We start from the raw sequence: 23,394 nt of genomic DNA, 5'->3' as shown, positions 1-23,394 counted from the left end.
ATTTGTACCTGTGCGGGCAAAGTGGCACAGGAGTAATACATGGGTGGTCCGCCAGGTGAAGATCCATCTGCGGGCATGTGGAAGGCGCTGCCATGGGCAAATGAGTCTCTCTGTGACTGGGAGGGAGAGTCAGTTCCCACTAAGTGGGCAGCTGCACGGCTGGATGTCACCTAGAGAGGACAAGAGTGTGGAGAAAGATGAGAAACGGGAGGAAGATAAGGGTTCAGTCAGCGAGTGTGGAACACAAAATGTAAAGGAGGTAAGAAGGGTAGAGAAAGAAATCAGGAGAATGGGCAAAGAGAGCACAAAGAGGTGTGGGTAGAGCAAAAGATAGAGACATGAAGAAGAGGAGAAAGTGTGAATGGAGAGAGGAAGGATATAGAAGCAGAGGCGTGGAGAGGAGGGAAATAAATGAGGGAAGCAGGAACATTTAAAGTGGAGAGAAAATACACAAGGGAATACATGTCTTTCTGATATGTGTAAAAAAATAGGTGTACGTGTGTACCTGGTTGTAGCTGTGAACAGCCCCTCCAATCTGCCCACCACGGCCCATGACCGATTCCCCAAGTGCAAGACCGTGGTTACTATGGTAACCAGCTGCTGCATAGGCATCCTGGTGGTTGAGCTGCAAAGCGCTTTGGGACAGAAGTCCTTGTCCTAATGATGAAAAGAACAGGATGAGAAGAATCAATAAAGCATTCGATGAAAATGTAGGTACATTTCAGAGCTTAAAGGGGTTTTGATTTGGGGCAGGAGGTTAAATGAGGTAATGTCATCGTTTGAGACCCCATTTACACGGGAACGCAAACGCAAACGAACCGAATACGATATCAAAAAAGTCTTCCATTCACACGAGACCGCTCGAAAGCGCTGGAGACGCTGTAGTACATATGCCGGGCCTGTAAGTGGCGCTGTACTTCCGCACGAGACCGTTCGAAAGCACTGTAGTACACAAAATACACCAAAAGCAGCGAAGAAGACCCCCGAGCATGGTTGCCGTGGTTGCCCTTCAGTTTATTCTCCGCGGTGGATTTACATGTAGTTCATGTAGTTCTCTATGTCATTGTCCACTAACATCTGTAGCATGGTCAGTAGCAGTAGCTACTGACAGTAGCTGACAGTAGCTACTGACCATGCTACAGCAGTGAGCAGCAGTGGTGGGGAGAGGCGGGGCTAGGGCTTCATCGTTATCAGGAAATTATCGGATAGGACGTACACACGGAGCCGTATGGCCCCCCAGAGCATTCCGTCTGCAGATCTATCTACCTTGGGACCCGTTATCGTTTTAGCGGTCCGTTTCCACGTTTCCGTTACGGCCTCGTGTGAACGAACGGGCTATACGAAATGGAAAAGTAGCGGATACAACCGTTTTCGTTCCCGTGTAAACAGCACATGAAACGAAGATACACCTTCTTAAGGTGGATTTCAAAATCCACCTTAAGAAGCATTTGTTAGGACACATTCTCCTTTTGTAACAGTTGTGTGAAGCTTCTTTCTGTCCATGGCCCTCAATGTTATTGTATCCCAGTTTTCATCCCACGTGTTACAAAATGTGGTAATTAATGTGAATCCAACAAATATAACGCCTCAGTTTGCAACAGACCTTGAACAGTAGCTAAGAATATAAAAGACGACTGAATGCTGTCATAGAATAAAATAGAAGGCCTTGTCCTCTTTTATGAGACGCATATTTGCTTTTTACCCGCTCTGTTATTCTAGCCTCTCTTCACTCTTTTCTATTCATGCTCAGTAAATCACACTCGGAACCTGACCTCCATTTCAAACACTCCTGCTCTGTCTTCCTTTTTTCACTTGCTGCCTCTTTCACTTCCTTTACCGCTCTCTATTCTCCGTCTTTCTCTATCTCCACTCCATTTTTTTCTCAATAATTCAGCAGGAGAGTCACATTAATAATCTTGCACAAACTAACTCATCCATGTGTTGAAATCCTTTCTAATAATTTCTCTTTGAAGAGGGTAATGTATGCCCTTTTAAATATAAATGTTAAAAAAAAACATTTGTATAGTAATACAACATATTTGCATTTCAAGATATGTTTCTTTCTCCTTGAGTAGAGCATTTACTAATCTCTTACACCACACCAGGACGGTACATTTTCTAACTTAAGCAAACTACTTTCAATGGATTCACTGTAATTAATGATAAAGTGAATCATATTATAATCTATGATTGGTCATGGTCCAAAATCTAGTATGTCTCTTGGACAATAATGTATGATGGCGACCTTCACAAAACTTAAACATACTGTGTAATTAAATTGCGGAAACCATTGGCTATTGGTCTGATTTAGCCATTTCAGTAGTAAGCTGTAGCCAACAGGATTTCTGATTACCAGCTTGGTCTCAGTCTCCGAGTGTCCAACAGACATTTGGTTACTGCCTTCGGTGTGTGATATTGAGTCAATTTAGTATCTGTATGAGAAGCATCAAGCGGCAGCAATGTGGCAGCAATATTATTGGGTTGGTTGGTTGGGTCAAACAAACACAGGACTATGACCCACTGTAGATGTAGCTGTTTTTGTCCCGTGCGGAACCAAATGTCATTCGAGCCATTTTACTAAAAGTTATTAATACATTCTGATTAGTTCAACCCAAGCTAAAACATTTTACTTAACCCAGGTAAGGAGTTTTGTTTGATTTCACTGTGATAATTACTATAATGGATAACCATTATACGCAATTTGACGCGTAGGGCTACCCAAATTGTCAACAAATGTACCCTAGAGGTCCAGGCGAGGAATAACGATTACCTTGTCCGAATTGTTCTCGGTCATTGCATTCCGAAACATTGACAAGTTGAGACGCAAACATTTTGTTGGTGGAGATAAGTGATAACTTCGACTAAATTGATTCACAAGTAGCTAGTATACATTTAGGTTATGTATTTGCTACAGAAAAAACTAATCTAAGCATCCTTCATTGGACAATAGTGAGATTGCATTGCTATTGTCCTTCATTGGACAATAGTGAGATTGCATTTCTGCCAAAACGTTCTGTCTCTCCTTTGCCACACTGACTGTTTACTTGCAATACCAAGTAGACATCCAGTACGCCAATTTCCTACCTCCACATACTTCATATTACATAGAGATATAAAGCAGGCTTTTGGGTAAGGAAGAAAGAAAGTAAAATATTCCTTAAGAGGTACATTAATCTTTTCCATTTTCTCATTTTCTGAAACATTACCAACAAGTGAGCTTAGTTCCTGGCTCATTACACAGCTTCTACACGTTGCAATGTCATGTTTGAGTTCAAGTGTGAGAATCACTGACACTAACCTCACTGATGAGCTGATTTTTATTAACAAATCTTACTCTACTATACCCACATTCAGGCTTTCATCCAACATCTACCCGAGATCAGTCGGCCAGACTCCAGCTGGACAAACCTAGCCTACAGTGAGCTGGTCCTTCAAATCAGTCACTATGTCAACAGTTACTTTTAGACTGATCAAAAGTCATACTTGCCTCATTAGCTTTAATGTCTGAAAAGGGATGTGATTAGTTTTCTCTGGGTGCACAGTTTTCAGTTTCTCATCATGTGTGTTGCTGTTACTGATTCACAGTAGCTTCACAGATGAGGCTGACTATGATGACACATGTGCAAACACATAGCCAATAGCAAAAAAGCATAAAGTGACAAAACGCTTCATTGCTAATTTCACACGCAGCCACATTCTTGTTTCCGAGGCATTTGCAGTCTGGTGATTTGTACACGGATCATTTAATTACTTGCGTCAACATGCAAACAGGCAAATGCTGTGAAACATTACACAAGCATGCATGTTTGTGTTATTTATCAGAGCATGTTATGTGATTACAGCACATTCATGGAACACATGACGAAGCATTCACACAATATGTTTTAGACAGTGAGTTTTTAGCGTTGCCTGGATCGTCCCTAAAACTTGAAGTGAGCTAAATTGAATCACTTGAGGTGGACAGGCAGGTCGAACTTCTCCCATCCCTCTTATTGAGATCCTGTAAAAGGTTTGATGCACCTTTGATTAATTCACTAATGGTGATGATAGCATTGATATGCCTCATCTACACATTTAATTACGGAAACAAAATGTCCCTCAGTATAAAATTAGTGTACTTCAACAACTTTCAAAACGTCTACATCTGTTTGCTTTTCTTTCAAACAACTTACAACGTTAACTTTACAGCCTTACATCAGTTCTTAAATAGGACTATAAATTCCTCGCGCTCAGTATTTGTTCTTGAGCTGTCCTCCATCAACAGTGGCTGTCCCTTTAATCTCCACTTTATCCCTTTTTTTGCGAGCGTTCCAAGAATCAAACATTGTACGAGACGAGCTGAATCAGTCCGTCTTTGCGATGATTAAATAAGAAAGAATGAAAAATCATAGTGGGCCGGCGGTCAATATCAACTGCATTGGAGAGATAAAGTCAGCAGCTAACAGCAAATGGAGTCACTCTGGATAAGGGCGTTGGAAAACAAAGCTCGACCAAAGTGAAAAGTCCATTAAAAGTACAGCAAATGGATCCTGTGTAGGCAGTGATTTTGTGTTATTTAAAATGTGATATTAAGCCAAGGGGTGCTGGTTGCGTTTACTAGGTCAATGCCTCTTTGTCTGATATATGTTCGTCTTGGGTACATGGGTGAACAAAAAGCCATAATGCAGTGGAGGAATTTGTAGTCCACACCTTTTTTCAGATGGATTCACATGCACACAAACCCAGATGTGTGCACAAAGCAAGAGGATGTTTTCCACCGTTTTTGTTTGCGACTTTAGGTGTGTTTCATGTGGGTACTGGGGCTTTAAGGGAGTGAAGCGGCCTCATAAATACATGATCACTCAGATGGCAGAAACACTGAAGGCTCCACTGAATGCATCTGAGGTGGAAGAGTGAGGGAATGTGTGTGGATGTGTAGAAAGAGCTGTATTAGTGTATTGGAAGGAAAGTAATGGGGTGCCATAAGAGGGTCTCTGCCTGTGCATTTAAATATCTGTTCAAACGTCAGTGAACACATACACACACTGAATATCGCTCATTCCTTCACCGTGAACGCATGCATAGACACACGTCACATCTGCATATATACCTGCATGCATGCAGTTCTGGATGGCCTAACGCTGATAGACTTGCCCGGGCTCATTCATCTGCTCTTCTGCCATTACATACCCCCCCTCCCCAACCCTGCCACACACACACAAACACACACTTAAAGTTGTTGAGTGGCTTTTTTGCTGCATCGTGACCAGCGTTCTCTATTGACACATTTTAATATTTCATCAGTAGCTATTTTTAGATATGGTATTGGAGCACACACACACACACGCACGCACGCGCACACACGCACACACACACACACACACACCCACGCACACCCACGCACGCACGCACACACGCACGCACGCACGCACGCACGCACGCACACACAAACACACACACACACACACACACACACACACACACACACACACACACACACACACACACACACACACACACACACACACACATAAAAGGGCATGCTCAGTCCCAAATAGCTGCATGCAACATAGTCCCATACACACAGATTAACATGCACACTGGAGAGCATCACGAGCGTGAAGTCATGAAGGCACACACAGTGTCACACTAATCTGCTCAGCAGCTTGAGTGAAGAAGTAGATGCTGCTGCTGCTGCTGCTGCTGCTGCTGCTGCTGCTGCTGCTGCTGCTGCTGCTGCTGCTGCTGCTGCTGCTGTGTGTGGTGTGTGCTTTTAGGTGTGTGTGTGTGTGTGTGTGTGTGTGTGTGTGTGTGTGTAGGTATCTAGTTATACATGCTTTAAGCCTTATTTGTATGCTTATCTGCTTTTAACTGTACATTAAGTAGCAAGTGTGCCAAATGCATTTTTTACCTGACCGTTTGACAGGTTTAGACCTACAACTCAAAATATACAGTAATCTTAGCTAATGCTGATAGATTATGGTCCAACCCAGTCTCACAGCATTTCGTGTTATAGTGATGAAATGTAATCTATTGATTCGTGTTCGCCAACATGATTTCCCCATTTTTTTCGTTTCACCCAGAACGATTTTAAAAGCAATGTAAATAATAACAAATTAGAAGGAAAAAAAGATTTAAAAAATACAGATTTCAGTATTCTGACACAGAATGATTTTAAAAGCAATGTATTTATATTGGTAGTATGTTTCGTGCCTGCACCAAATAATAACAAATTAGAAGGAAAAAAAAGGTTTAAAAAATACAGATTTCAGTATTCTGAGGCTCTGAGAATCATTTATTTTCCTCACGGACAGCAAAAAAAGTCAGACATTATACAATTTAAAATAAAAACAATAATCGTCGCTTGATATTGAGTAAGAACTCAAGCACTCACTGTTTTTATGAACCCGACCGGACACAAATACTTGTTGCAAGCACGAAACATACTACCAATATAAATACATTGCTTTTAAAATCGTTCTGTGTGACACGGAAAAAATGGGGAAATCGTGTTGGTGAACACGAATCAATAGATAACATTTATTTCGTGACTATAACACGAAATGCCGTGAGACTGGGTTGTATGGCACATTGATCATTACACACCAATAGATCCTTGATTTCAGACAAAAACAAGCTTCCTTATTCTAACCTGCAACTGTAATTTCTTCCAGCTTAATGACAACATTCACTCACAGATGTTATCAGCTTTAGCTAGCTAGTTGATCAAGATAACGTTAGCAGCATTAGTTTTTTAAAAGAGCGGTCTCCTGGTGACTTTTTCATTTTAAATCATTCATACATTTAATTAATTTGCTGAAAACAAACAATGAACACTTAGAAAAATCACATTTTAACAGTGATTAATTATAATTCATTATGTTCTATGATTACTCTTATAAATCATTATGCAAATTCACGAGTGCTTTAAGCTAATTCTAACACATTTCTTATGTATGTTTTTAATGCATTATATACATGGGCAACGAGCATTAACAGTACTAGAAATGAATACTACTACTTAACTATTTATCTAGTAAGGATAAACTTCCCCAAATCTATAAGGAGCCGGAGAGAGTGCTAACATTAAGCTAAATGCTAATAACATGCAGGATTTTCTCACACACAGTGGATGTGCTGTACATTCATTATTTTCTTCAGCACAAACTAGACAGCCCCAATTGTATTCTTTGAATGAAGAGACTCTATCTTCCAACAGACACAAGACATCCAAATAAAATATAATACTTGAGATTCCTATGCTCTGATTGGATGATCGATGTAGAGAGAAGGGGCTTAGTAAAGACATTAGTTGGGTTATTTTGCCCTCTTTCTTTCTTGCCTGTTTATTTTCTTGCTTATTGGTCTATTCCCCTCTGTCTCTTGCAGGCATATTTGCTCTTCTTTTTTTATTCGTCAGGTGGTCGGTTACATAACTGTTATTTAAACATTAATAACATCAAACAAAATTATTATTCCTAGTTCTGCATGCGTGTGTATGGCAGTTCTTAGCTTCAATAGCACGTGTGACTAAAAAGGCAATGCATGGGAGACTGTACACTTCTGGGATTTTCTTCATGCCTCATATGTAATTGGTGTATGCTTGTCTATGCACATGTATGGCTTTATTTGCATGTGTGTGTGTGTGTGTGTGTGTGTGTGTGTGTGTGTGTGTGTGTGTGTGTGTGTGTGTGTGTGTGTGCGTGTGTGTGTGTGTGTGTGTGTGTGTGTGTGTGTGTGTGTGTGTGTGTGTGTGTGTGTGTGTGTGTGTGTGTGTGTGCCTCCCCTCACTGCACTGTGAACAGCAGGCCAGCTGACACCTCAGTGAGGGTCGATTAGCATATCAAACTACTGGCACGTCTCTGCATGTCTCCTGACGGCTACCTCTCTCCCATGGGGTTGCCTGTACAAGAGTCATGGGTATCATCCCAGGGACCAAATTACAAAACAATAGGGTTCGGCAGAGAGTCACGCTGTTGTTCAAGATCTCACTGAGAGAATGTATAAACAACTCCTTTAAACTCTGAAAATAAAACAACATTGCATCAGCTGTGAAACCTATTTTTTTACCATCTAAGTATAGAAACTATAGGTTACTTACGTAACCCCAGTCCTCAGAGTAACATGAAGTGAGATGTCTCACTATGGGATGCGCCTCATCGCGGAGCAAACAGAAGCATCAATCTCATTACACCAATCCTGATTGGCCGGTGATTCTTGACGTCAACGTCAGGGGAAATCACCCCCTATAAGTAGCCTGCGCCACGACGCATGCGTCATTCAAAATAAGCACCTCTTCTCGCTTCACCGTAGCAAGGAGGGCCGTCTGGTGAGACATCTCACTTCATGTTACTCTGAGCCTGGGGTTACGTAAGTAACCTATAGTTCTCATTCATAACACTCCGTTCGATGTCTCACTATGGGAAATTGTAGCTCCCGTATTGCCAGACGAGCTTATCTCGAAAATCACCAAACCAACCAGAACTCAACAGGTAGAGTTCTGACTCAACCAGGTGCCCAGCACTGCTTGAGTCACACCGGGAGCAGAACGCCCAGCCTGCTAATAGGCGGACAAAAGTGAGTGGCGAGGACCAGCTCGCCGCTGCACCGATGTCTTGGATGGGAGACATTCTGGACAGAGCCCAGGATGCAGCCAGACCCTGAGTCGAAAGAGCTCGCGGACCCGAGGGTGCCTGCGAACTCTGACTCGTATGGGCCCCAAAGCAATAGCTTCCACAAGACAGTGGGAGAGCCGTTGCTTAGTAACAGGCTTGCCCTTATAAGGGTTAGCCCAGGACACCAGGAGTTGGTCATTATGACAAGTACCCCTGATCTGTCCATACAGGTGCGTAAGCACGAACTGGACACAGCAAATCCCGCTGCTGTTCCCCGGAGGGACCCAGAGGCGGAGGAAATGCCTCAATGTCCATTGGGTACATGTACAGACAGTGCATGAAAACATTACTGGCTCGCCTGGCGGAAGCCAGGGCCAGTAACCGCACTATGTTAGAGAGACCTGGTGTAGGAATCTCTCGCACTCTGAATAGTGTTATCACCCTATGAGGGAGTCTCACTATATTCAGGTTGTACCCAGGCTTGGAATTTCGTCATTTTAGGGGCAAGGCCATTTGGCCTTCCCGTTCACGTTTTTTTTAAGGGCACAAAGGCCACATGACAGGGCACAAAGGCCACATGACAGGGCACAAAGGCTGTTTGGTTAAATTACGCTGGTCAATCAACATGACTGAAAAGTGTAGCACTAACGTCAACACCAGTCGTTTTACAAACGGCTGAATAGCAATAGTGTTTCTTAAACGTATACGTTAAGTTCAGCCATAAACCACATAAGTCAGTCAGGGGTAGACAGTAAGGGTAAAATTGTATTGTCACTGGCCCCACCATTGTAACCACTGGCCCGGAGCATTCGTCCACCAAAAAAAAAATCGACTAATAATGAAGAAAATTAACACATTTGTTGCAATAATGTATGCACTAACTACATTACTACTTGTACTACAACATTTTAATCATCAGTTCTTCCTCATTTTCCTCAATTGTTCATATTTGGTTTAATGATATTGTGGTCATTGTTAAAAAATGTCTGCTATTATTATGAGTATTATTATTTGTATAATGCACTTTCTGCCTTCCTGTCATTAGGAGTTAGACATGTAATGGCTATATGTAATTGATTTGATTAGAACCTTCATTAAACTGCTGGGACATTTCGCCAATACCTTTATATTGTCTACTCTTCACTTACTTGTCAGCATAGGTCGGCATTGATGTACAGAGCCGACAGAAGACCTTGTTTATATTGGCATCATATTGAGAGGTGCAGCCAGTGACGCGTCCTAAAACCAGGAAGTAAGCTGCTGGTTCCCTCGACAAAAAGCAATGGAATTTATCCACAGGGTTTTGGAAAATAGCTGGAAAGGTCTGTGGAAAACAAACCTGTTTGATAAATGCACGTTTTGTTCAGCTGGATAATCTCCACATGTCTACCCTACTTTTATAATGTTCGAATCATAAATCTAATCGATAGATTATAAAAGGGTTTTAGGACGCGGCACTGCAGCCAACTCCCTGTCACTCCTTTAACTCCTCCGGTGACTTTCTTTTATTTGAAGATTGTTTTTTGCACGGCGCTTGGCCGGTTACCGCTCGTATTAAAAACATTTTGGCGAATGGTTAGGTGGCGCGATAGTCTGTAGTGAAGAAGGAGCGCCCTCCCGCTCACGGGAGCCTGCTCGCGCTGTGCTCCGAAGCAAACGCTGTTTGCTGTGGAGCACAGCGCAAGCTGTTTGCTTTCCCCCCCAACAACGACAACCGACTCACGAAACGCTATGTTGTAGCATTGATAACTAAATTGCTAGTCAAAATACCAATACCACAGGAATTTTTGTTTTACTTTTGACAGGGGCACAAAGGCCACTTTGGCCATGAATTGCATTTTTTTTAACAGGGCATCACGGCCAAAGTGCGGGGCAACGACGGCCATGGCCGTCGTGGCCGTCGTGAAATTCCCACCCTGGTTGTACCACTCACGGGCCAGGCCCATAAGGCCAAGCGCTCTGGGTGTGGGTGAAAAATCTCCCCCCCCGCCTGGGACAGTATGTCCCTGCGTAGTGGGAGCTGCCATGGCTGCCCGCACAGCAGCTGATAAATCTCCGCCAGCCAGTACATAGCGGGCCAGTGCGGAGCTATCAGGATAAGTGTGTGGCGTTGTTCCCTCACTCTGGCCAGAGTTTGGGGAATCAGAGCCAAGGGTGGGAACGCGTACAGAAGGCCCGAAGGCCAAACGTGTGCGAGTGCGTCCACGCCTAACGGTGCGTTTAAGTCACGCATCGAAAAGAACAGCTGACATTGAGCATTTTCTCTTGATGCGAACAGATCCACCGTGGCTCTGCCATAACGCACCCACAGCTGGCTCACAATCCTTGGATGTAGAGTCCAGTCTGCATATAGTGGTGTACCTCTGGACAGCAGATCTGCCCCGAGGTTCGACACACCCGGTACGTGCGTCGCTCTCAGGGAGAGGAGACGCCCGCTGCTCCATAAGATCAGTTTGCGTGCCAGCATGTGTAACTGGAGAGAACGCAAACCCCCTTGGCGGTTTATATACGATATTGTAGTCGTATTGTCTGTCCTCACGAGGACATGGTGTCCTCTGAGAAAAGGCAGGAAGCGTTTTAGGGTGAGGAACACCGCTAAAAGCTCTAGGTAATTTATGTGTGCCCGCTGGAGGTCTCTGCTCCAGAGACCCCTCGCCGAGCGGCCTTCATAAATACCTCCCCAACCTGTCAGACATGCGTCCGTGGTGACCACCCTTCGTGAAAGGACAGCACCCATAGGCACGCCCCGTACTAGAAAAGTCGGGTGCAGCCAGAGGCGCAGTGCCGTTACGCATTTCACAGTAACCATTACCCCCCGCGCGCCATGACGCGCGGGGTTTAGTTTTAAGGCGGCTACCCAGCGCTGAAACTCCCTCATGTGTAAGCGTCCTAGTCGTACGACCAGGATGGCTGACGCCATGAGCCCCATCAACCGCAGGCATGTTCTGAAGAGAACATGTTTGCGCAGCCGGAATTGAGCGAGACAAGCTCTGAAAGCTTTCACTCTTTCCGCTGACAGGCGAGCTGTAAAGGGCACCGAGTTCAGGTGTAACCCCAGGAAGAGTATAGTCTGCGCGGGGCACAACATGCTCTTCTCTGTGTTTATCATGAAACCCAGGTTGAGCAGGTGCTTTACGAGGACACTTGTCTGTGTAATAGCCTCGTGCTCCGACTGTGCGAGAAGCAGCCAGTCGTCCAGGTAGGTCGCCAAGCGAATACCCTGTTGTCTTAACGGGGCTATCGCGGCTTCCGTACATCGTACAAACACCCTTGGACTGAGAGACAGGCCGAAGGGAAGTACTCTGTATTCGTAACAGATCCCCTGAAATGCGAACCTCAGATATTTCCTGTGTGGATAATATACTGGGACGTGGAAATACGCATCTTTCAGGTCGACTGATGTAAACCAATCATCTTGTCGCACGAGACGCAGCAGAGATGTGTGAGTGAGCATTCTGAACTTATATATTTTTAGATATCTGTTCAGAACCCTCAAATCCAGTATTGGCCGAATTCCGTTCCCTCCTCGTTTGGGAACGAGGAAGTACTTGGAATAAAAGCCACTCTGACTCTGCTCGGCAGGTACAATAGATATAGCCCTCTTTTCTAGAAGTGAGAGGATCTCTCTCTCTAGAATATGGGCTGACTCTCCTCGGGCTTGTGAATACAAAATGCCCGAGAAACGAGGGGGGGTGACAGCGAATTGGAGTCTGTAACCCCGTGTCACTGTCTTGAAAACCCAAGCAGATGTTGCGAGCATCTTCCACTGTGTGCTCCTTAGAGCCAGCGGAGATGTCACATCTCTTACCCTCTGAGACTCTGTTTGTTGTGTCATGGGGCCCTCTAGTGTCTGAACATGGTGTTACCCCATTTCAACAGTCCCCACCGTCACTGCGCACGCACGTGGCGGTGGCTTCACGGACCCGTCAATAATCCGTCTTTTGAGAGATGCCGTAGCTGCTCTTGAAAGGGGAAGGATTGGCGGGCTGTCCTTTACAGCTCTAGCCGGCACTGCGCATGCGCGTGACGGTGGTGCCTTCACAGACCCGTTTATTATCCGCCTTTTGAGAGAGGCCGTAGCTGCTCTCAGAAGGGGATTTATAGTTAACGGACTGTTTATTGTTTTTCTTTTCATTTTTTTGAGCTGCGCCCTTGGCCGAAGCCTGGATGCGTTAGCGGAACATGGTTTATTCAAACAATAAGGATGTGACATGTGTTTTATGCGGACTTGAGGATGGCGTTGAGGCATCTCTAGAGGCAGCGGGAACACATTTCGAGCCGGGGAAGGAACTTCCAGCTCTGTCACAGAGGGGAAAAGGAGGGGCTGTCATGCCGCTCGCTTCTTCCTCCTCGACTGCTGGCCGAAATTCTGGGTTGTCTGCGCCTGGGCTGCAGCCGGAACCGGAGATTTTCTAGGCCAACTCGCCCTCGTCTCCTGCCTGGGCTGGGGACTCGGGACGGGCTGCGACCTCTGCTGACCTGGTACTTTAGACCCAGCAGGGTTCGGAGCAGCTTGGGCGAAGGGCCGCTGTTGCGGAGGCAGCGGCTGGACCCTTCGAGGGAGACAGAGGTGGAGGGCCTCGTCTTCCTTCTTTTTCGACTCGCACCTCCTCTGCATGGAAGCGAGAGCGGAGCCGAAAATCCCCTCGGGAACGATGGGCATATCAAGCACATCTTCCTTTTCCCGGTCCGGGAGGTTGGTGAGGTTGAGCCATCTAGCTCTTTCCTGCACCACCATGATCCCCATTACCTTGCCCGTGGCCTGGACGGCGCAGCGTTGGACACGGAGACAAATGTCTGTGACCGCGGCTATCTCGTCCAGAGTGGCCGGTCCAGAATTGCTCGACATATCCTCACAGAGCTCCGCTTGGTATGCGATTAGCATCGAGGAAACGTTCAGAGCTCTGGCGGACAATGCTGCAGCTTTGTAGGACCGTTCAGTCATGGTCGACTGGAATCGGTCCGTCTTCGCTGGCAGTGTGGGGTTCCTGCTTGGTGACGGGCCCATCCTCGGTAGGAGGTGGGCTGCCACCAGCGGTTCCATAGGCGGTATGTAGAGCAGGCCGAGCCTCTCCATACCGTCACAGTCAAGGGAGGAGGCACCCTGGATTGGGGCCTTGTTGCTAAAGGGCCGGTCTCTCCACGAGACCGACACCTCATCCAACATCTCCGGGAAGACCGGAAGGAGTTGCCTCTTTGTCCTCGTTGTTTGGGAAAAATGTTTTCCCTCGTAACGGGACCTGGAGGTCTCCTTGGCCACTTCGGGCCATGGGATGTCTAGTCTGGCCGCAGCGCGCTGACACACGGCTTGCAGGTCCATGCTGAGACAGGGCGAAGCTGGTGTGCTATCGCCCGGGAGAGCAGCCATCGCTCCCGGCTTTGCAGCCTGAGCTGGTGACACGAAGACGTCGTCTTCTTGCTCGTCCGAATCAGACAGGAGGAACTCAGAGGCATCCTCTTCATCCTCCATGTAATCCAATTCTAGGACATCCTCCGCGAGTGAAACCATGGTGAGGTCCAGCCCGCGTCTTTTGCCGCCACCGGGTCCCGGCCTGATATGGCGCGGGAATCCGGTTCCGCGGCTGCCGCAGTTGATGAGCCCCAGACCGTGAAGGTGAGTGACTCAGTCTCTGCGGCGGACGCCCCCGTGTCTTGATTGCCAGCCGGCCAATCAGTGGACATGAGGGGATCCTGTCCCGACAGGCTAGCTTGTCGTGCTAACCGTCGGTGGAGGCTCTTTATGGTGAGGCGGGCACAATGCCTGCACGAGCCGGGGTTGTCGATAGCCTCCTGGGCGTGTTCCAGCCCGAGGCAGGACGAGCAGACCTGGTGTGAGTCTGTGCCTGATATCTTCAACCCGCAGCCGCAGAGCCGAGCCTCCGAGTCCCTGACTCCTCTGGTGTGAGGGAGAGAGGCGTCCATCTCGTTCGTGGAGGGGACCCGCTCTTAACAGGTACGTCGAGAAAAAGTGTTCCCAATCTGTCTTTTATCCGGAGAAAAAAAGGCAGTGTGGGTCTTTTTTCTCAAAGAATATTACCTGGTGTGGCAATATTCTTTAAATCCTTTTCTCCTCCGGGGAAGAGAAAAGAAAAAACGTCCTCGCTACCGTGGTGTCGGCAGTGAGGGAAAAAAGCACAAGCTAGCAACTGGTGTGTTGCTAACTTGAAAGTCAAAATCTTACCTTACTTCCAGAGGAAGAACGGCGAGGTTGACTATAATACTAACTGGTGTGTTAGTATCATACTCTTCTGTAAGGCAGAATAGGGTAGCCGGCTAACGCCCGTCGACCGAAAATTAGCTTTGGTTCAGTCTGTGGACTGTTAAGCTAGCCCGGCTACCATTAGAGATGTGCTCTGAAGCGAGAAGAGGTGTTTGAATGACGCATGCGTCGTGGCGCAGGCTACTTATAGGGGGTGATTTCCCCTGACGTTGACGTCAAGATCACCAGCCAATCAGGATTGGCGTAATGAGATTGATGCTTCTGTTTGCTCCGCGATGAGGCGCATCCCATAGTGAGACATCGACCGGAGTGTTATGAATGAGAACTGTGTTGTCTTTCAGTTTTTTGTTGTGGTTCTAAGGCTATAAACTGTATTAGTTAACTCAACCTAAAGATACCTATTATTTCCGTTAGATGTTGGTGGAGACTAAACACAGCAAGAGTAAATACTGGTCTGTTCATCATTTGGTTTGAAGAATTATGGCGGCAATGAATGCTAATACTGCTGGATTTGTAAATCGACAATTTCTTTCTAACACGTTTGCCATATGTGTTTTTAAGATGATAACATGTACTTGTTGTGTTTAGAGCTTTTTGTGTACCCCAAAGTGGCTTAAAGTCAGATTTAGGTGATTATACAGGTATACAAGCTTAAAAATGTTGCTTTAGCATTGCTGAGTACTGGTTCAGTATTGGTGGCCTTATGAAAGCTGCATTTGGTCTTTTCAATACTACATATCTGGTAACCATAACATGGGAAAGATATTGTGGAGCATAGTAATATAAAATGTACTAAAACATTGTAATTACATTTAGTATTAACTGGACTAACTAGCATGATTGTAAACATTTACTAGAGGTAAACAGACCAACAAACTGAACAATTATTTTCAATCAATATAAAATCCAAGATAAGATGAAAATAAACTGGACACACTAAAAGACAACAAGCATAGAGCATGTTGATAACCGCTTTATCCACTATACTGTACTTGCACTTAAAATCATTAAATAATTCATGTAGCACTTTTGGAAAATGTGATGAAATCCAATGAAAGACAACCACTCTTTCAGCCTTTGGTTAGCATGTGTGAATTGGAGCAAGTACTTAGTTGAAATAATGTGGCTTGATTAAATTTAAAAAAGGGCCTAATTGTCTTATATTTTCCATTTATTCAATGAAGGTCTTAAAAGACGCTTTAATGCTTTATTGCTCACTAATGTTTTGGTGCATGCTTCCTTTGTGTACAGCATTTTCAAGTGAATTCACACACATTCAACAGGTTCATCAGCACAAACGTGGAGCATACATCTCTGCAGAATACCTAACCCTGCAGGTCTCTGATTGCATTTTACCTATTCTCTTTTAAGCCATTTGTCTCAACTGTCAAGAAGTAAAGAAAACTACTTTTTTCATTATCCCTTGAAGAAAACCTTCGTAATCATATTATTGGCCTTACTGTCTCCAATAGTGTCCTGCGAGTCCAATATGCCTGATTCCTGGAGCGATCGGATGCAGGAGTCCACCAGCTCCAAGCCTGTCGTCAGCTCCTCCTCGATATCCTTGTGTCCATCTACATGTGCACACACAGAAAATGGTAAAAGGAACAAAAGTTAAAACAAAGACACCTTATATTACAACCTTCAGAGTGCAGAGTCATGAGACTTAAGCTAGACTCATGGCTCGATTTATCCAATATGGGATCATGCAAAATGGGAGTTGTTAACACGTGAAACACGAGCAAATAATGCAGCATGATATTTTCAGGTGCAGGGTCACCAAAAGGTAATAACGTCTAAAAGAATGTGTGGGAGCTAACTCTGCTAACTGTCCATAACAGCATTCTGTAAATAAAAAAAATCCAATAATAACACCTTTTACTTAATTTAAAAAGTAAATTACAATGGACATGTTTGTTTGTTTTACACTATAATATAAGTTAGCTAAAAGAGGCTCAGAATTAACAACAATTCTGAAACATTTGGTCATGAAATCCAGTCTCTATTCATTCATGAACAGGTAGCTACTTTGGGCCTTCAGGACAAAATTCCCCATAAAAATCAAGTTGCTTTTTTTCAATAAATAAAAATCTGTCCCAGAATATCAGAAGCACCACTGAAATTTCGATTTAATTCTGAGATGCGTAACGTAAATTGAGAAAACCAATATAAAGTGTTTCAAGCAATCCAAGACTTCATGACAATAATTGAATACCAAGCAAGACAGCCCAAGGTTCAAAGACTTAACGTTTTTGAGTTAATTCTTAAGGTTATTATACCACACTTAAAACCTCTGATTCATATAAGATCATTTTTATACTTTTACAAGTAACTAAAAAGCAAATAAATACCTATAGGGAGTCTACCGGACATATTTCCCTCCCTACACTGTTGAAAATCCTTTTACACCAACTTGAGATGCAGCATGGAAATTAATTCTTTTTCAGGCTGATAAGCAACCTAAAAAGTGGCCTCACTCTTGTCTCATCACATGAGTAATGCGTAAGGATGGACCTTGGGTGAAGCGAAAAAACTTGACTGATAATCCAGCAACAAGTCTTGTGGGATCTGGGTCTATGGGGCAAAGACTTGTACTTAGATCCCAGGCCGTTTGATGCTCAGGGTCTTCCAGTTAGAGAGGCCTGCCACGAAGGATACAACTCACAAATTAGTCTGAGGAGAAGGGTTAATCTCTTTTTGGGAGACAGAGATGGTAATAGTAGAGGACTGTTGAGTGGATTTAGGAGGCTGATTTTATTGACTTCGACTGTCGGAACTGCAGACTGATGATGTTGATGATGCTGGTGAAACATTTCCAATGCTGTCTGCATCGTTGGGCTGGATTTACTCTCACCCTCACGCCCACGAGTCAAAAGTCATTTTTAAACCTGCTTGATCCAGAGGTGATGGGTTTTTAATGAATCGCGATGACAAGATCAAAAAGTCTGATTGAAATTCAGGAGGTTTTTCGTGGCAGAGTCAATTTAGTCTCTCTGATTCCTGGTGGTCAGGCTTAGGTGCAGCAGATGGATGAAACCCACAGCAGCACTGAAAGCCTTCAGTTTGAAACATTTTGACCAAGAATCTTTAGTCACCTCTTTGTTGGCAGAGGTCACCAACCTTGCACTCAGACAATCAATCTAGCCTCAACACCCTATACATCCCAACATGACTGACAAAGAGGAAGAGAGAGAGACCTTAGTGTCATGTATGGGCGGTTCTTTTCAACTAAAATGCTGTCAAAGAAGATGTCAGGCCCCGAGAGGTGTCTTCATTTGATTTGCAAATCACCTGAAAAGCCTCACACTCATTGATTCTTGTTTTCTCTTGTGTGAAAAACACTTCTCATATGGCTCTCCAAACAGTTTAAACGAAATACTATGAATATTTGCAAATGCTGTTTCACCTTTCCTCAGCTGTCGGATGAGGTGAGGGAATTTGAGAGACAGGAGGGTTTATTTATTTTTGTTAGAGCACATTTTTTTTATTTGGCTTTCATTGCAGGCCAACACATCCTCACTCCCAGGTCGGCCTATGTTGACGTTATGTCAAGTCCCCTGTGTCGGCTTTTTCCAACGCAAGGGGGGGGGCCTTAGCGTCCATTTTCAGCTTTCCGGGATGTCCATATGCTTCTATGGACGCTCATGGAAGCACGGCATTCGTTTGTGTCGGCTGCCCTTAAAGGCAATGTGAGCGTCCATTCTCATTGGATAACGGAGAATTGTACACCCGGAAGTAAGTATTCCCCTTACTGTCGATTGATTTTACAGTGATATCTGCACTACTCATCAACTAAAAAACACCAGATTATCCTTGTTAATTACACAACATTGATTGGTTTAAATTGTGTGCAATGCTTTTGTATTTTTCCCCTTCGATTCGGAGAAACAAATATTTTTTCGGAGTAAAGGATGGCAGAAGACACTACACTACCCAGAATCCCCAGCTATCGTTTGGACTACACCATGTGCTCTGTTTGACTTCACTTCAAATTTCTCCCTGCAGAAAAAAAAAACATGGCCGAACTTCGTTTTATTCTCGGTGTAAAATGCCTATTTTAAAGTTAGTTTGGCCATTAAAATGCGTTTTGATGTCATTTGATGCGAAAAATATGAGTTGTTATTTCAGATTATGTGTGCAGTGGATGTACATGATCTTTAGTTTGCTAGTTATTATGAAGATTACTTCAGGAAATTGCGTCCATAACGTTTTCATTGTTACCAAGGTGGTTGCTAGGGACGCTGCTATCGATATTATTTCTGTTATGTTGTGTAACTGTTTAATGGTGTTATCTTTATTGCTACCCCCTTCCCCGTCAATGTATAGTGTTGGTCCATAGCGCAAACATATTAGTTTAACAAAATCCGCATCTAAAGATAGCCTACGTTATTTTCCCCTGTGCAATTCCAGTCTCACATCTCAGAGCACATCGTCATTAACAAATACCGGAAACAGACCGAAAACATTTAAAAAAAATAAAATAATACTTTATTCCGAGTGTGCTTGCTTTTCTCTTTGAAAGTCATCACATACCGGCATTGTAATACACGGTTCGGCTGAATTAAATATTACATATCTGCCGTAGTTCTGTATTTATAGAGCCCTGATGAGAAGACCTCTAGACAAACATGAGGAACTGAAAACGTGACGTGGATCATAAATATATCAGCCATTAAACAACATCTTACATTTATTTTCACACAATACGTCTCCTTGCAGTATCAACACTAATTCGGCTGACTTTTATATTTGATCCAATTCGTAGATAGGCTGTATTTACACCATAAAGGTGCACAGCTGATATAAAGGGACACCTAGTGGTTAAAGCATGTTATTACATTTCATTATTTTTATTATTAGATATTAATAGGATCCCTATAAAGTATATTCATTACTCGTTATTCTCTACTAATAGTTAATTAAAGACTGTATATAATGACTATTTTGCACATCCCTTTCAAGATTTCAAGATTTTCTAAGGTTTATTGACATATCATATAGGCCTACACAACTGTGGTGTAGTTCTGCACTGAATGAAAAACTTGGGTCGCAGGTTCCTCAATAGTGCATTACAAGACATCTATCAATATTTGTGCATACCTCCAGCAATGTTAACTATGTTGAAGCACTTATTTTAACTGATATTATACATAATGTATTATACTCTTATAAGATGTATGTAGATATTTCATCTCCGGCCTTGTCAGGTATTGAACAATCAATAAATAAAGAACACAGAATTGTTGAATATAAAACACAGAATTTGTGTGATTATACTAAATGATTTACAAATAAACACCACTGCATATTTAACTGTTACACATGCTGATGTAACACAAATGTTCCAACTTGGGATCAATAAAGTATATCTTATCTTAAGCTGATCGATGGCTACTGCCATATTTGCAAAATGTGCCTCTGAACCTTGACAAGTGCATGTTTCAGGCTTATCAATTAATGTAATGTAATGTAATGTTATCACAGGGGTCACAAACATAAGACCAGCTGTTAAATAAAGCTCTTCTGACCTTATCTGGCATGTGTGTATATATATTAATGCCGGCAATTTTCACCCATTTATTAATTATATGTTTTAAATGTGAGTGTTTCCTGTCCCCTAAACCTCCAGGGATGTACACAGTTTAATACTGGCAACTTCTTATTATGGGAAATACGAAAACGTCTTTTAAAACTACAACTCCCAGTAGAGACGTGCCATCGATAGAGAACATGTTGCGAAACAGAATAGCCAGCATGTGTAATTCTGGGGACGGGTGGGAGAGGGGGGGACGCGGTGGACCCGTTCAAATCCAGTTTTGGACAGTCTGCCGTGGTTCCATCCCATTTCAAGTGCTGTTCGAGGCTCGGTAACCCTCGGAGCACACTCTCCAATCACAGAGCTTGAGGACTATCACTGGGTTTGTCAAACAGAGCACATGGTGTAGTCCAAACGATAGCTGGGGATTCTGGGTAGTGTAGTGTCTTCTGCCATCCTTTACTCCGAAAAAATATTTGTTTCTCCGAATCGAAGGGGAAAAATACAAAAGCATTGCACACAATTTAAACCAATCAATGTTGTGTAATTAACAAGGATAATCTGGTGTTTTTTAGTCGATGAGTAGTGCAGATATCACTGTAAAATCAATCAACAGTAAGGGGAATACTTACTTCCGGGTGTACAATTCTCCGTTATCCAATGAGAATGGACGCTCACATTGCCTTTAAGGGCAGCCGACACAAACGAATGCCGTGCTTCCATGAGCGTCCATCGAAGCATATGGACTAGAGATGTTAAGATTCACCGATTCGCATCGGTGCACCGGCATAAACGTTCAAGATGCGAGTGCACCGGTTGAAAGAGTGCACATCGGCTACAGTTTGGGTTGAACCGGGTTGAACTCGCGATGCATCGATTGCGTAGCGTCTTTGCATCGGTAAAAAAACGATTCATTCATATAAAATCCCCTCATCTTGTCAACGCTCAGCAGAGACGATCTTTGATATTTGCTTCGCCACTACGGAGGCCGAGAGTCTCAGTTATCAACACACACGGAAGTTGAGGAGAAAGAGAAACACAGCGCACCGAAAAATACCTACAAATCAAACGTTTGGCAACACTTCGGATTGTTCAAGAAAGACGGTGTAATAATCCTTTATGCTATATAGCTGACCGCAGGTCATGGAGAGTAATAAGGTATCCGTAGACCTTTGTATGAGGTATCTTTATTACTTAACAGGTCTACAGCCATGATACATAGATCCGTCCTAGATGCGGGCTTGCATACACACAGTATCACTCCGCAGCCGCACCCCATCAGTAACGTCCTGATGGTATATGTGCGCGGCACTATATACTACAGACGGTCAACTTGAAAAATCGATCGCAAATTGTTAACGATGCCGAGCCGCTTTAAAGTACACACGTAGTACGAGGAACTTAGCGACGCACATAAATAGGCGACATGGGGTCTGCGGCTGAAAAGAGAAACCTGAAAGTTAGACTATGAGTTAAATCACTCAGTGAGGTGTTCTGTCAGAGAGAGTGGTGTTTAGTTTACAGCAGCCTGTGAAGGCCAATAACAATTTAAATGTCTTCCTTACTGTAAGCAGTTATGAAATACCTGTTTGTGAAAGGTTATTTATATTCTTTATTGTTATAGAACCCACTGCTTTCTGCTCACTGGTGAGTTAGCCTATGAGTGTTAAGCACATCAGGCTGGCAGCTGTATGGGCATTGCACTATGGTAGCTGTTATTTGCACATTGTTAATCATGAGCAATGCATCCTTACATTGTTTAACTGTGAGGTGTTATACAATTGTACTGTAGCCTACTCTGGCTAAAAAATAAACGGCATGATGGGATGTGCAGTACCAAATATGTAAAGCTCTTTTTTGTTAATGTATGATTTGCTGCATATAAGGAATAAAACAAAAATCCTCTGTCGTACCATATTGAAGTATCATTATTTTTGCATAATGTTGAATCGTATCGCACCGAATCGCACAATGTTGAATCAAATCGTATCGAACTGTATCGCAACAGGGGTGAATCGTATCGTATCGCATCGCCTGGTGTTTCAAATGTATCGTTAATGTATCGTATCGTGGCAACGTATCGAGATGCGCATCGCATCGGCCTCAGTGATGGAGATGCACATCCCTAATATGGACATCCCGGAAAGCTGAAAATGGACGCTAAGGCCCCCCCCCTTGCGTTGAAAATGGACGCTAAGGTTCCCCCCCTTGCGTTGGAAAAAGCCGACACAGGGGACTTGACATAACGTCAACATAGGCCGACCTGAGTGAGGATGTGTTGTGCAGGCAGCCACCATAGTTCTCATACAGAAATTGCATCAATATGTTGTTAGTGCATACTGGGGAACTTTTACAATGGCCAGCAATATAATAACGCTCAGTCAGCAATGTTCAGCGTGAGCAGTGCTGTATTGCAAACAATAGAGGACCAGACAATATGTTGGATTTGAGAGGAAATTACCTTGGTTGTTCCAGCGAAATTTCTCATCTGCTGAGCTGCAAGAGACAAACAAAAGAAAGCAAACATGGTTAGAAATATGAGCAAAAATGACATTCCACGCTTGTTTGTTGATGCACTTGCAGGACAATTTTACAGTGCAACAGCATTTGAAACTGCCTAAATCAGTTTCCCCCATGCTTTATAGTATTATAAAATAACAGGAATACCATGGCAAACATTGATTTGAGTATTATATCATTGTATATCATGTGGTGAAAAACGTATATACTATAGCCATTTGCAGTTTTTCATTTTTTACTGTAAACTGAAGGATGAACATTTTTTTTTCAAGAAATACAAAAGGATACCCTCTAACAGAGTGGTTCCCAAACTTTTTCTGTCAGGCTCCCCCTTTGGAGAAAAAAAAAAGTCGGGCCCCCCCAACACAAGTCAGGCTCAGTGGCTGCGCCAGAGATTTATTTTGGGGGTGCTGTGGGGTAGCTTGACGTTTCATAGAGGGTGCTCAAACATTTAGGGTTTCCCATTAATGTACCGGTTGCTAAAGTGGAATTTTCTACTGCAACAATCTCCACGCACACACAAC

General features: G+C 43.7%; 1 protein-coding gene across 4 annotated transcripts in view; it reads right to left on the bottom strand.

Moving 5' to 3' along the window:
• ctnnd2b (catenin (cadherin-associated protein), delta 2b) overlaps positions 1 to 23,394 on the bottom strand; it is a 218,098-nt gene that overhangs the window by 70,136 nt on the left and 124,568 nt on the right. For all 4 annotated transcript variants that reach the window (XM_034104424.2, XM_034104425.2, XM_034104426.2 and 1 more), the window contains 4 exons: positions 22,812 to 22,846; positions 16,275 to 16,388; positions 506 to 657; positions 9 to 170 (listed from right to left, as the gene is read on the bottom strand). In XM_034104424.2, coding sequence (XP_033960315.1) covers positions 9 to 170; positions 506 to 657; positions 16,275 to 16,388; positions 22,812 to 22,846 — 463 coding nt within the window. The remainder of the gene's footprint in view (positions 1 to 8; positions 171 to 505; positions 658 to 16,274; positions 16,389 to 22,811; positions 22,847 to 23,394) is intronic.

This window comes from Pseudochaenichthys georgianus, chromosome 17 (assembly GCF_902827115.2).
Source record: "Pseudochaenichthys georgianus chromosome 17, fPseGeo1.2, whole genome shotgun sequence".
Classification (NCBI taxonomy): Eukaryota; Metazoa; Chordata; class Actinopteri; order Perciformes; family Channichthyidae; genus Pseudochaenichthys; species Pseudochaenichthys georgianus.
Note: the sequence above shows the minus strand (reverse complement) of the source record. Positions and strands in the feature narration are given on the sequence as shown.